Genomic DNA, 14361 nt, shown 5'->3' with positions numbered 1-14361 from the left:
AATGCCCTTGCTGCCTTCACCAGCCTCTTCCACGACTGTGTTTTGAAACATGACTGGCCTTTCTTGACGGCCCCCCATTATGGCAGGGCGTGAAGACAGACATCACTGGGTGTCCTCAGCTCCCTGAGGTGGCAGACCTGCCCTGGCTCCGCCCATTGAGCACAGGTTGCCGATGGCCACACCATCCAGAATCTGTGCCTCGGGTGCCCCCTTGTGGCCTTGACAGGTGCAGCTGCTCCCAGGGGTGGAGGGGTGAGGAGTGGAGAGCGGGAGGGCGCTCTCCTGCCACAAGGGGCTGTATTCAAAACTACCTTACTCAAAACTAGCCCAGAGAAGAGAAAGGAGGAGCAAGGATTCTCACCCACTTCTCAAGCCACCCATCTGTCCCAACAGGGCCAACCTCCTGCATTACCAAACCGCCCAGGGTCACACCCAGCCTGCCTTGTGGCTCCCACATTGGTCTGGACAAATGCTGCAGGTGGGCCTCCTGGCAGTTCACCTCTGCCCAGGCCCAGTGAGGAAACAGGAAGCTGTCCGCTCAGTGTGCTTTATTCTTGGCCCCTGAGTGGTACCCCTGGTCTTTCGGGGGGGGGGGGGCCCGTTCACCCGGCTCTACTCCCGCCCTGCTCCTCCCATGGGCTTGCGCCATCTACTCCAGGTTCTGAGAGTCTGAGTCGAGGCCTGGCCAGGAGGAGGGGACCCCTGCAGTCGCTTGGTCACACTGCCAGCTTGAGGGAGGTTAAGACAAGTCCGGCCCAGTCTGAAGGGCCCTGAAGCTGACTCCCAGCCTGGAGAGGCGCTGGGAGCCCTCTGCCCCCAAGGCCTGGTGCGTTCACGCTCTGCGGCAGGGCTCTGTCCCCGGGGGCTCCTAGGACCCCACTCCGTAGGGCTTTTCTTCCACGTGGCTGGTCTGTTCCAGCAGCCACTGACGCTCTGGCTCACTCATCGTCAGTCTGAGTGTCACCTCCTGGAATACACTGCTCACTGCCACCTACAAAAACCAGAGGTCAGGGCTGGCTAAGTAAGTCACAGCCACAGGCTCCAGCACCTGCAGCCCCGCGGCGCCGCCACTCAGACCCAGGCCCCGCCCTCCTGCCCACCTCATCCTTACCTGCTCAAAGTGAAGTTTCTGGAACATCCGGAGGCTCCGCTCATTTTCTTGCCCGATTTTCGCCTCAAACTTGGTTAGACCAAGCTTGGTCACCCCTCCCAGAGGAGATCAGAGAGAGAGAGAGAGAAGCTGTGGAATGAACGTCCCTCCAGCACCCTCCGCCCCTCCTGTCTCAGTTCACAGTGGAGCCACCTGTACTTCCCTCCCCTCCCAGCACTCCCATCTCTCACCCTCACTGCCTTCAGACCTGAAGAAGGCTCACTCCCAACGCACCCTAGGGCCACACGTGAGGCCTGGCCACTCCCCACGGCGTCTGCTCCGACTTCCTTACCGTAGGACATCATCATGAGCACGGCCTCGGTGCCGAAGCCCCTGCCCCTGCAGCCGGGCTCTAGGAGAGAACAACCCCCTGACGCCGTGTGCCGGGCTCCACGCAGGCCCTTAACGGCCACCACCTCCTTCAGACTTCACAACTCTATGAAGTTCGTAAACACTAATACCATTCTGCAGATGCGACCGCCGCAGAGGGAGGTCCATGACTCGCCCCGGGTCTCACAGCTTGGCAACACCCAGCAGCCCGACCCCACAGCTGACCCCTTAACCTCAGCATGCTGCCTTACGAGGAGTCGCATGGCCTCTTAGGAGAAGGCTGAGGGCCAGGAAGGACAGAGAAACCGGACGAGCTCCTCCCACAGCATGGGAAGATGCTCCAGGGAAGATCAGCCATTTGGAGGGGGCTGAGGGTCCCCACCCCCAAAATGGGACAGAGTGAAGTTTTAAGACACTAAGCCCAAAGACTGAGTTCACACCTAAACACAGGACAGGAACACAGTCAGTGGGCAGTCAGCCCGTCGGGTGCTGTGCTGGCCAATGCCAGAGCCCCACTGAGCTCTCTGAGGCCCCTATGCAGCCTCGGCCGGCTTAAGGTTCAGTAGCTCCTAGGGCCAGAAGGGAGGGATCCTGGGGCCACGAGGAACAAACCTGCAATCATGACCTCAACCTCCCCCAAGGAGGGGTCCCCGAGGTCTGTGAGGAAGAGGTTCACATCTCCCGCCATGCAGCTCTCTTCGGTGGTATCCGGCTGGGCCTGCCACCTCTCTGCGTCCAGCACAATGAAGGTACACTCTGAGGAGGGAGGCGACAGGGTTGTCATCTACACTCCCCAAAGAAGTGAAGTGAAGACAGTCTTCCTACCCAAGCCAGAGAACTTCCATCGTCTCCAAGTCTGGCAGGAGAAAAGGGGGGCCAGAGGCCCCTCCAGCTGGTGGGCCTAAACCTGCCTCCCGAAGGAAATGGCGGCCTTCTCCAGTGGCAAGTGTATTCTCAGGTAGCGGGGCACCCAAAGACAAGCAGTAACCCCACTGGGCCTGCAGCAGAGATGTGCGGGATGGGGCCTCAGTTACAACCTGAGCCCGAAATACTCCCTTCAAATCCTTCCCAGCCTGGCACAGTGAATGAAGAAGAGGGCAGAAGCGTCAGCCAGCGGGAGCAGCTTCGGTGGGCATGAAAGTACAAGGATTTCAGGCACCTTCCAGGCTTCATGAAGTGCTTTCCACAAGGTTTCTACGCCCCCAGAAGGGCGACAGCTGGCAGTGAGAATGGGAGGAGCCCTGGAGACTGCCTCTGGAGTCAGCGCTCCCACAACCAGCCCAGCCCAGGGCCCCCACTTCTCACTGTCTGCGTCTTCCCGCCAGCTGCGCTGCATGGCATATTCCTGCTCTAGGGTCAGAGGCTCGGAGGCTGTCAAACGCTGCAGCTCCTCTGATTTCATCCACTCGTGGTACCTGCAGGGACAGAGGATGGCCTTCAGCAGGCAGGGCTGACTCAGAAGCATGGATCTGACATTATGAGATGAATACACGGACGGCAGAAAGGAGAGCCCCCTAAGGCTAACACAGGGCTCATAGGAGACCCAATGAGAGGGCTAAAATTGCTGCTAAGGCAAAGGGCCACAGGCATGAGACCTAGAGGCAGGCTGTTCTCTCTCCTACAAGAGAATAGCAGGAGCGGTCAGTGCTATCCATCCAGCTTCCCGTCCTGTCTCTCGGGTCAGTGTGGAGGAGCAGTCTGAAGCCGAACATTCCTCAAACTCCTGAAGGGAAGTATAGGGCAAGGCAAGCTCAGCAAAGAATGCTGGACTGATCTCCACAAAGGCTGGAGGAATCCCCCCAAAAGGAAAACAAGTAGAGAACACACCCCTACAACACCACCATCCCAGTCTACCAGACTTTGCCAACTGCCCCCACACTGGGACTGTCAGAGTCCCACCTGGCCACTCAGGCCTGGCCCTTCAAAACAGGAGACGGCAGCCCAATCCATCAGCTCGGTGCTGACAAACTAACATTAGGTCTCCAAGGACTGAGTATATTCGCTGGCACCAAAGGAACGTCACTAATTCACGATCGGTTGAGAAGACACTTTCTTTCCCTTCTTACACACATTCAGCAGAGAATAAACTAATTCCCTGCTGAAAGGCCAAAGAGGAAGCTGAGAGAGTGAAAGGGAAAAACGGGGGAGGGTGACTTCCTCCAGGGAAGACAAAGTCTTTTGCTTCACTATTCACTTTTTCCTGTTTGTAATCACACCTCGCACCAATGCTCCTTAGAGAAAAGAGCCTCTGAAATTTGGGCTAAGGAGAGCTGACCCTCCTCGGAGCACCTTGGAGAGCTGGCTTGCCCCCCACGTCAGGTGGAACAGTTACCTAGGCACATGCTCTGCGGTGTAGGGTACCAGCACCACCTTCTTCCCCAGCAGCAAGATGTTCTGATTTAACCTCATGGTGGCAGCCTGCGGGTGGGGAGGGCAAAGACTGCGGGACCCTGAGTTTCTCCCACATAGGGCGGGAGCCCAGGCTCTCAACTCGCTAACTGCCTCCTGGGGCTGAGTTATATGAGAAGAGCCTTTTCCTTTGAAACATTTCAGAGAACAGGGCGTCTACACCCCTTGAGAGAAAGGGAACCAGGCTGGCTAAGGACAGTTAAACGGCCCTTCCCTCGCATCTTCAGAAACCAAGCTTGAGCTGCCATTCTTGATCGTTCCTTCCGCCTCGCCTCCCGGAACTTTGATGCCTCAAACCCGAGCACCAAGCCTTACCCAAAAAGCGCCCATCACCTGCCCAGTCCTGAGGCTCCGCCCCAGGATCCATTTCAAGCCCCGCCTTCAAATCTATTCCCGATCACCCTACTGGGCCGTGGCCCTTGGTCTTGCCCACCTCCCAAGTCCGGTCTACTAGGCCCCTTACGGGTACGCGGACTTGAGTTCTCACCTGACTCCCCTTCGTGCGGAGCTTTAGCTCCCTTCTCCACCCTCACCCCGCACCCCAGCCACCGAGGTCCGGGACAGCCAAGTTCACACACTAACTCCAACGACAGCGCCCCTAGCAAAACGTGAACCAACTCTACCAACCAGCCCACTCGGCCGACAGCCGCCCCTCCCGCTTGCGCGTCATTGGCGCTATCCCGCCTACTTCCGCCACGCAGACGGCAGCCGCCAGGGCCCAATCCCGGTCCCGCTTCCACGAGGAGCCCAATCAGCGCGCGGCACCCGGGCAGAGCCGCGCGCAGACAGGTGGACGCCTGGCGTCGGCGCATGCGTGCTGTGGGCGCTGGTGCGGGACAGCTGGCGCCGGCTGCAGCCGAGGGAGCTGGAGGCGGTGGCCAAGGTGGTGACTGTGGCGGCCCTTGGGGCGCTACGCTGCAGGTGAGGAGCCGCGCGAGGGTGGGATGGGCTGGGGCGGCGCCAGATTCCGGGCTTCTCCAGGAGGAATGAAGAGGCCGGAGAGAGGCTCGGAGCGAAGCTCTAGAGGAGAGGAGGAGGCTCAGAGCAAAAAGCCGGTTGCGGGGCGGGAAGTGAAGGCCCCGTTAAAAAGAAGAGTCTTTGGGGCAAGAAGTTGGGTTGAAGAGCGACCTAGGAAAGCCCCTAGCCCCTTGTCCTGTGCGGAGGAGGCAGACTGTTACTTGGGCTGCCCTGGGCAGTAGTGAGCTCGCTGTTGCATTAAATGGGGATAGCCACCGCAGAGTACGTAAAGGGGGCACTTGTGGTGGGTGAGAGCTACTGGCCTCTAAGGGCTCTTGTATCACTTGGGGTCTGAGTGACGCTGAATCCATTCATGCTCTGCACAGCTAGGGGGGGAAAAACCCAGCCAGGGGTGACTCATCCAGAAAGACCCTTGCCTCCCCGCTTGCTGCCGTGTGACTTATGTCGAGACCCTAACTCTCTGTGATAAAAGGTCAGGGAGAGAGGGATCTTCAGACCTCCTGCCACCCCCGTCTAGGTCCATCAGAAAGCTGAAAGTCTGTTTCTCTGCCTTAGGGAGCTGCCGTAGCCGCTTCTGTGCAAGGAAGAAGAAAGCTCTGCCGACGGTCCCTTCCTCACTTTTGGAAATGGCGGGTGAAATCACAGATACCGGGGACCTCTACTCTCCCTACGTGAGTTTTACTTTCAGAACGTGTTTGGCCCGCGTCAGTGCTCCTGGGTTCTGGAGGAGCGCTCTGTTCCCCATGGACTGCGCTAGCGCTGCTTGCCTAGACCCTAGGAGAGCCAGGGTGGGGGACCTCCGTTCAGCAGCCACGTCGCGGCTGTCGTGGCTCAGAACATATTATGAGACTGGGGTTTGTTCACTCTTTAGATGTTGAGATGGTCGACAAAACAAAGCTGACTTGCCAACTCTGTGATGTTTACCTCACGGCTAACTCCACCTGCACACTGCGTAGCCTGCCCTCCAAACAGAGGGCCTGATGGACAGCTGCTGACTCTGGGTTTTGCTCATCTCTGCAGTTTGAAACCACTTGGGTCTTTAGCTGAATTTTTAGTTGCACAACTTTATAGTCTTGGATGGCGTAAGAGGCCCAGAAAGCATACAGACACTTTCAGTTGCTGTTTAGTGGAGTCTGTAGTTAGAGCTAGCATATTGATTGCTGCCTGTCTTGGGTCTGCATTTACCACCCCCCCCCACACACACACACATACACACTCAGTTTATCATCTTTGTGTGATATGAGATTGGTCATGGATACATCATGGAGTCCTCTGGCCTGGATAAGTAGCTGGAAGATTGGAATAATCAAATGACTCCCACAGCCCCCAGGTATCCCAGGGAAAGCAGCACGGTCTTAACTAGCTAGAGTTCTCCTAGAACTTACCCAGCCTTAAACTGCTGCCCTGCTTTGAACCTGCCTTCCTAGCCTGGGTTTCCCTGCTGTTTCTGCGAGCTTCGCAGACTCCAGAGCCGTGGAGTGATGGAGAAAGAGGCACCTCTGAGAACAGCTGGAGCCTGCTTCACCTCAGCAGTGCCTCGGGGAAGGTCTTTCTTGAACTTGGCATGAATTGAATCGTGTCCCTCTCATGGGAGGAATTGTGTAACCGCACACAGCTCCTCCCGGCGTCAGCAGTGGACTGTCCCTGAGAGTCACCAGGTGTCCTGCTGCTTCCCCCAGCGTTGGCAAGTTTGGAGCTGAGTCATGTCTGAGACTGAGTTTGGGGAAGGAAAAACTGTGATATGCCCGTGTTTCTTGTGTCTGCAGTTGTTCAGCCTGTCATCATTTCACGTGTCAGCATGTGCCCATAGGCAATGGAATAGTGAACCCCAAAAGCCTCAGTGTATTCTCCTTTTTTTTAAATTTTTTCGCTCATTTCCTATGTGTTTGAGTTTTCTGAGGCCCTGCTCTGGGCATGTGCTGTAAACAGCTGGGTGTAGGAACACTGGGTGGTTCTTGGGGTGAGACGGCGTTCCCACAGTTCCTTAGTGGTCAGGGTTCGAGGAGAGAATGTGCCCTTTTCCTGGGGTTTCCTTAACTCCACCGTCTTGGGAGACTAGTTCTTAATCCCCTGTGAGACCAAGATCTGGGCTCAGGGGATCATGAACCTTACAGAAGGTTCTGGAACTAGCTTCACTGTGAATGCTTCTTTGAATTGCCCTGCGCAACACAGTGTGGGCCAAACTTGCTCTGGCTGCCCTGGGAGGCGAGGTGCGAGGTGCAAACTCACAAAGTTCATGGCTGTGCCATGACCGGCATCACTGTCGCAGAGCCCCTCCCTGCCTCTGTGTGCCCTGTTAGGGGTGCTTTTTCCCTTCATGTATGTTGGGGATATTTATTTTAGTTTGCGTCATGATGCATAAAATATTTGTAGTGGGCAGAGGGCCCTCTCAAGGATAGTGCTGGACACAGGAGCACGATTCAGGCTCATATGTACCCCCCATAAGTGATGTCAAAGCAGACTTGTGGGCTTCCCCATTTGTGGGGACAGGGAGCAGCGCAGGGCGGAAGCGTGGTGTGATAGAAAGAGAGGGCGAGGTGGATGGACGCCTGCACATGCGCCAGCTGCTGAGGCCGCCTTCTGCCGGCGGTCTTGCCCAACGGCTCTGTGATGCTTTCGAAGGAAAGAACACTAGTCACAGCCTTGATTTCTAGTTTTGCTTCTGCATCTCTGCGGCCTTCTGTTTCCTTTGACAACTGTCACTGGGGAAGCTGTTGACACCCGTGACCCTGCCCCTTGCATGTCTGTGGGTGAGGCTGCCGGGCAGGAGGCGAGGCAGCTGGAATGCGGCACTGAACTCGCCGGAGTGTGGGGGAGCAAGTCAGCTGCCCCAAGGAACAGGCACTGTGCCTTCTCCAGCTCAGCCACCAAGGAAGGGTCGAGAACGGGAGGAAACTCAGCTTAGCCTGCAGCGGCCACAGCGTGCTCAGGTCTTTACCCAGACCCCTCAGCTCTTGGCCACGCTTACCAGGAGGCTGTCCCCACAGAACTGTCCCGTAACCTGCAGAAGAGAATGGCTCCCTCTTCTTCCACCCCTGCCTTCGACCTGACCTGTGGCTCAGCTCAGATTCACCTCCTGCCTGAGAGTCTGCTTCTAGTAGTCAGTCCTTCCTGGTCACCGTCATGGAAGGGAAAGAGGGTTTAACTCCTGCCAGGAAGGTAAAGAAGTCTTCCGTTACCCTGCAGGGCCCCTGAGCCACACTAGGCCCAAAGCGCTTGCTTTGGGACTGAAAAATAGCAACGCTCTGACCCATTTCTGCTCCTAACCGCCAGCACTTTATCTCGAATGAACTTCTCTCTAAAGTTGTTTGGGGCTTTTTTAAAAAGATTTTATTTAGTTTTAGAGAGGGGAAGGGAGGGAAAAGAGAGAAAGAGAAACATCAATGTGTGGTTGCCTCTCACACCCCCTACTGGGGACCTGCCCACAACCTAGGCCTGTGCCCTGACTGGGAATCGAACCGGCGACCCTTTGGTTCTCAGCCCATGCTCAATCCATTGAGCTGCACCAGCCAGGGCTCTCTAAAGTTTGTAGAGGGTCCCTCTCACTGAGACTTCTTTGAAGCTTTTGTTGGAAGCATGTTTATTTCATTGCTTCTTTATCAGCAGTGGTTCTCAGTCGGTGGCAGTCTCGCTCCCCAGGGAACATTTGGCAATGCCTGCAGACGTTTCCAATGGTCGATCCATGGGTGCTGGCAGATAGGGGCAGAGGCCGGGGATGCTGCTGACCACTCTACAACCCACAGGACAGGCCCCCACGACAGAGAGTGGCCCGGCCCCACATGTCAGCGGTGCTTAGGCAGAGCACCCCGGTGTGCAGTAACACCTTGACTTTCACACCCCAAGACCTTCAGGCATCCCCGAATTTGCAGATGCCTCCCGTACTGTTTAATCTCCCCACAGAACTCTGGCTGAGAACCACCGCTGCCACAGGCCTCTTCACTGTCTCTGTACATCCCTCACAAGGACCCTCGCCGGGGCCATTTTTCATAAAGAAAGAAGGTTCTATCCATCATAAAGGCTGCTGCTTATGAAAGCAATACTGAGAACAAAGCTTCAGGGACGTCAAACGTTAGGTCATTGACGGGGCCTGCCCTGTTAGTGCCCTGCTGAGAAACCTGCAAACCTCTGAGCTCCCTGTCTCGTGCAGCCCAGCCCTGCAGCCTGACCACCTGGCTTTCCCTCCTCCACCACACCTGCCCCAGAGCCCTCCACGGCTCCAACCACGCCTGTCTCTTCCCTGCTCAGCCTTCACCTGGTGCCTCTTCCCTGGCCGTGTGCCTGGGCGGCTCGTGCCTGTCCTTCAGGTCCCAGTTGGAATGTCACCACAGGTGCTCCCTGAGTGTCCTGTATTTAACGTGCTCCCGTCATTCTTTGCCACAGCAAAGAATGCTTCTTTCCTCCAGAAGGCTTCTCTGAGGCCGTCCTCATTGTTTTGCTGCCTCTCCTCCCGTGCGGGGTCAGGGGCCTGGTCTGTCTTGCTCAGTGTCCTGTCCCCCGCTGCCAGCACAGGGCCAGCCCCCGGAAGGTCTTTGGAAGTTGCTGAGTGAATGAGGGGATGAGCAGAAGTGAACCAGCTAAAAGACTCATGCCTACACTTGGGTATGTTTGCCTGAAAGTGATTGCAATCAACCAACAAAAGGAAAAGTTAGTTTGTTACAGACACTCAGCTACTTGTGAACAGCCCGCCGCAGGTTGGGAAGGCCAGAGGAGGGCTCTGTCCAGTTTCTCACCCTCATGTTTATTCTCGTGAGACCGCCCTGCACCAGGACAGCACGGTAGTGTTGTGATCCAATCAGGTGCTCCAGGAAGACGACTCAAACTTGTTTAATCCTTCTGAGACCTGCCTGCGGGATCACTTTGAGATCCTGGTGTTTAGGCCGATGAGACAGTCGAACTTGTGTTGGAGAGAGCCCAAGCCGGGCCCAGGCAGCCCCACCGAGGAGCCCTGCCAGGGGCTGGGCTCCTGCCAGGCACTGCGAGAAGCGTCGAGAGAAGAAGACTGGGGCACAAGCAGTGTTCTTGCTCCAGGCGTTCAGAAGTGGGAGCTATACCGATGGGGGATTGGGAAGGGCTTTGTGGTGGAGGCAGCGTCTGAATGGGGCCTCAGTGCCGGGTGGGGACTGAGGGCTGGGCAGGAGGCTCAGGGCCCTCGCGCCCTGTGCCTAGTGTGAGTGGGCAGTGGGCGGAGCTCTTCCCTCTCTGCGGAGGTGGTCTTCCCTCATCAGGAGAAACCCGCCCCTCCCCACTGCCCACTCCTCCTTCCTGCCCGTCAGGGGCCCCCAAGTGGTAGTCGATGTTCCCTTACAAATCTGACTGAGGCCAGAAGAAGGGACCCAATTTGTGTGTTTTTTTCTCTATTTTTTTAAAAACCTTTTTTATGCCCTGGCTGGTGTAGCTCAGTGGATTGAGCGCGGACCTGCGAACCAGACGATTGCGGTTCAATTCCCAGTCAGGGCACATGCCTGGGTTGCAGGCCAGGTCCCTGCAGGCCAACTCCCAGCAGGGGACGCACGAAAGGCAACCATACATTGATGTTTCTCTCCCTCTCTCCTTCCCTTGTAAAGATAAATAAATAAAATATTTAAATAAAAAAATAAAAACCTTTTTTATTTATTAAGACATGTTTTTTTCAATTACAGTTGACACTCACTGTTATTTTGTATTAGTTTCAGGTGTACAGCATAGTGGTTACACAGTCGTACACTTTATAAGTGTACGTGATGCCTGACATTTCCAACAGCCACCTGGCACCACACACAGTAGTCATTGCAGTATATTGTCTGTGTCCCCTACACTGAGCTTTATGTCCCCGTGACTGTTCTGTAACCACCTACCTGTACTTCTCAATTTCTTCACCTTCTTCGCCCAGTCCCCCAGCTCCCCCCACTCTGCTCTCTGTACCTATGAGCGTGTTTCTGTTTTGTTTGTTCATAGTCTTCAGATTCCACATATAAATGAAATCGTACGGTATTTGTCTTTCTCTGGCCAACTTACTCCACTCAGCATAACATCCTCTAGGTCTGTCCATGCTGCCACAAAGGGTACCATTTTGTTCTTTTTCATGAATGAGTGATACTCCATTGTATTCCTGTACACGGCTTTTTTGTCTGCTTAGCTGCTGCTGGGCACTCGGGCTGCTTCCACGGCTTGGCTGTTGTGAATAGCTCTGCAGCGAATGTAGGGTTACATGTGTCCTTTCCGATTGCAACCTGTGTTTCTGATTTAAAAAACCTAGCACATGAGTATCTTAGAAAAAATTTAAACATAGAAAAGTACAGCTTTCTAAGAATGGGGAAGTGAAAATGAGAGGTGGGCAGGTGTGTGCAGAGGCAAAGTGTTTGCTTTTACTTTTAAATGATGAGAACCGGGTGGTAAAGCAAACTGGAAGTCAGCCAACGCGGGAGAGCAGGGGGGCCAGTCAGGGATCTGCCAGCCGAGTCTGGGCAGAGTCTGGGCCAGAGGCTGTGAATCCAAATTGTAAGTGACGATAGGAGCCGGGGGTGGCCACGAGGCTCTTCAGAAATAAGGGATGTGGAGGGGAAGGAAGGGGGCTGAGGCCACTGAGGAGGTGTTCAGTGGAGGGGACCCGCAGGCAGTGGGGTTTGAGGTCTGCAGGAAGGCCCACGTAAAGAGACACAGTCCTCTTTGGTCCCGCCAGGAGGGGCAGAAGGTTCAAGCCATAGGAGTTTGCTGAGGAAGCGATATGTAAGGAGAAGAGACCACTAACAGCAGCCGTGTAAGAAAGGCTGAAAGACTAGGAGAGCCACTGGATTTGGTAGGCGCAGGTATCTGGTGGTGTCCAGCTTCCCGAGGGCCCTGGGCCTGGACACCTTGGGGCGTGGGAACTTGGAAACGCTCCTGCGATGCGTTTGGCCGAGGGGAGGGGAGAGGGTGATCTTCCAGAGGTTGGCAGAGGGGAAGAGGTGGTAGCAGGAAAGGATTCCTGAAGGAACGGGGCGGCTGGGGGGGGGGATCCTCTGCAAAGAGGAGGGACACATGGCCCCCAGAGACAGCAATAGGGTAGGGAGGACGCAGACCCTGATTTTTGAGCTAGGGAGGAGTGGATACGGCGGGGGGCGCAGGTCAGGCGGCCTGGTGCCTCCATCCCGTAGCAGGTGCAGCTTTTGTCTGGAGAGGTGGGGCCGTGGGTCTGGGGGCTGCAAGGTGGAGGCTGGGAGCAGTGACATGGGACATGCTGGGAAGTCCATGGGGAGGGACAAAGCAAATCTGGGCCTGTGACGCCGATGCAGGTGAAGGATCCAGCATGTGCCGTGGGCCCAGTCATTGTAATTCTTTACAACATCCGGGGACGTTTAGCAGCTTCCTATCAGGGAGCCGAGGAAGCAGCTGCTGAGTCCTGTCCAAGGCTGGGGGTCAGAGCAGGGAAGGGGGAGGGGAGCTTGGGGCAGTGCGAGCTTTGTGGAACCAGACAACTGCAAGGAGTGCCGAAGAGCCCAAGTGAGGCCAAGTGGAGATAGTGGCCTGGGGAGGGAGGGTATGGAATGGGAAGTCATGATGGACAGCGGGGTTTGGTGGGAGCAGAGGGCTGGGGGAGACAGGGGCTTCGGTGTTTAGAGTTGAGCTCAGAAGCTGAAGTCAGCCACCCAGCAGGTGCACCGAGGCTGGTTGCCAGGGTGGGGCTGCTGGTGGGTGAGGGTTTCTTTGGGGGTGATGAGGTAGAGCACGGTGGTGGGTCCCCACGAACACACTGAAAACCACCGACCTTGTGCTGTGAGTGGGTGAACTTCAGGGCCCGTGAGTCTGTCTCAACTTTTGGAAAAAGGCCTGAAGTGAGTGGGGGTTGGGGGGGAGGAATGGGAAGCAGCAGGAATGCTGGCGTCCCAAAGGACAGTGGCAGGAATGAGTGGAGAGGAGGACTGGGTCACATGCCCGGCGACCTGGGGACAGTGGAGCGGCATGCGAGTCGGTGTGTCCCCAGGAAGCCCGCACCTGTGAGGCAGCTTTGCAGGACGTGAAACGACAGGGAGGTGGGGGTGAGGATAAAACTCGTCACCGGAGACGTTTGAAGAGGTTGACAGAATGTGAAATCGGGCCGCCCAGGTGTTGATGTTTGGTCCCCTACATTCGGTGGCCGGGCAGGGCTCCCGAGAACCTGGATGGGACGCTCCCTCCTCACCTGCTTCCCTGACCGAGTCTGGCCCCCTGGCCTCCACGGTTCTGCCGTCGCCCTGGGTCACCTGTGGGAGTCGCAGTGGGAAGAGGTGAATGACTTCGGGGCTTACTGTTGTTTCCGTCGGTTCCAGGTTGGACTGGTGTACATGTTCAACCTCATTGTGGGCACCGGCGCGCTCACCATGCCCAAGGCCTTTGCCTCTGCCGGGTGGCTTGTCAGCCTGGTTCTGCTGGTGTTCCTGGGCTTCATGAGGTAAGGGGCTGTCACACAGCCAGGGCTGCTCTCACCCAGCTGCACCCAGACACCTGCCAGGGCCCTGCTCCGCCAGCCGCCAGGGGTGTGGGACCCCCCCCCCCCGAGGCTCTTCTCGGGCATTCCACAGGCAGGGCCATGGTCGGTTTAGCCAGTGCCCCAGGCTAGTGATGGATTTCAGACTGAGCATTTCCAGACCCCTTGACCAGGCGGGAACCCACCAGCTGTGGAAAGGAGGTGGGCGGCAGCCCCTGGAAACACGCCCCGGGGGCCCTCCCTTTGGCGAGGCGGCCCCAGGCAGCGGCTGAGGTCCTGGGTGTCCCACTCAGCAGCACAGAGACCCTGCCTGCAGATTCTCCCTTCTTCCGTGGGAGACCGGCAGTAGGGGTAACGCCATAAATAGATGGCAGAGGACGTTAGGTGGTGAGCAGCGACGGGGGTGAAACCCACAGAGTGTAGCGGGGCGAGGGGTTGGGAGGGTGGGGTGGGGCGGCTGGAAGGTGGTCACTGGTCACAGGGGCAGCACTTAGCAGATCGGAAGGAGGAAGGGGCGGGAGCTGCTGGGAGGAGGAGACAGTTCGGTGGTGGACTCGGGTGAGACCCTGAAAGAGCCCCGGGGGTGGAACGTGCGCTCGTGTCTCAGTCTGTTCACCCTTCTTCTTCCGGGTGGCTCGGGGCCAGCCTTCGAGTGTTGTCGGCTCATAACTGCAAGCCTTGGCGGGCAGGAGCCCCAAAAGTCCTTGTCCTGGTGTGACCCTGCTGTCCCCTCTAAAGGACCTTCAGCACCGGCGGCTGGCGGGCCGTCTGAATGGGGAGTGATTACCAGGGCCCGGGCAGGGGCCGCCATGCCCCCGCCTCACTCAGCCCGCCTGTTTGAACACGATCGATGAGTCGGCTTTGTGTGCCCGTGCCTCTTTATGCCTTAATTAAGACTGATCTTCGTTTTACTTCCAAAAAGAAGGGAAAATCTAAAGCCCTTAAAACGGTCAGTTAGACAAGATAATGAGAAATGTTCCTAGGACAGGCTGGGGCGACGGGGACTGGGGAGACGGAGGCGGGAATTTAAGGGCTGCCTCCATCCCCCGCCCACCTGGGACATGGATTTAAC

At 56.7% G+C, this 14361-nt stretch overlaps 2 protein-coding genes across 12 annotated transcripts in view; one reads left to right on the top strand and one right to left on the bottom strand.

The window, feature by feature from the left end:
* Positions 1-606: 606 nt before the first annotated feature.
* NAT9 (N-acetyltransferase 9) lies at positions 607-4562 on the bottom strand. Of its 10 annotated transcripts, none has more exons than XM_037066068.1 (7): positions 4472-4562; positions 3813-3898; positions 2786-2895; positions 2093-2236; positions 1443-1502; positions 1112-1206; positions 607-991 (listed from the first exon to the last, which is right to left on the bottom strand). In XM_037066068.1, the coding sequence occupies exons 2-7, from the start codon at positions 3887-3889 to the stop codon at positions 869-871; spliced, it is 609 nt and encodes a 202-aa protein (XP_036921963.1). In that variant the 5' UTR covers positions 3890-3898; positions 4472-4562; the 3' UTR covers positions 607-868. The 10 variants fall into 10 exon arrangements, with proteins under 10 accessions (XP_036921963.1, XP_036922010.1, XP_036921990.1 ...); XM_037066115.1 differs by having other exon boundaries at positions 4517-4535; XM_037066095.1 differs by having other exon boundaries at positions 4508-4526.
* A 128-nt stretch (positions 4563-4690) lies between these two features.
* The window catches only part of SLC38A12 (solute carrier family 38 member 12), a 44573-nt gene continuing 34902 nt past the window's right edge, over positions 4691-14361 (top strand). For both annotated transcript variants that reach the window (XM_037066050.1, XM_037066049.1), the window contains exons 1-3: positions 4691-4810; positions 5423-5538; positions 13132-13253. In XM_037066050.1, the coding sequence (XP_036921945.1) occupies positions 5494-5538; positions 13132-13253 (167 nt within the window). In that variant the 5' untranslated portion in view covers positions 4691-4810; positions 5423-5493. The remainder of the gene's footprint in view (positions 4811-5422; positions 5539-13131; positions 13254-14361) is intronic.

The sequence above is a fragment of the Sturnira hondurensis genome, unplaced genomic scaffold (assembly GCF_014824575.4).
Source record: "Sturnira hondurensis isolate 20B ecotype Veracruz unplaced genomic scaffold, ASM1482457v3 Scaffold0001221, whole genome shotgun sequence".
Classification (NCBI taxonomy): Eukaryota; Metazoa; Chordata; class Mammalia; order Chiroptera; family Phyllostomidae; genus Sturnira; species Sturnira hondurensis.
Note: the sequence above shows the minus strand (reverse complement) of the source record. Positions and strands in the feature narration are given on the sequence as shown.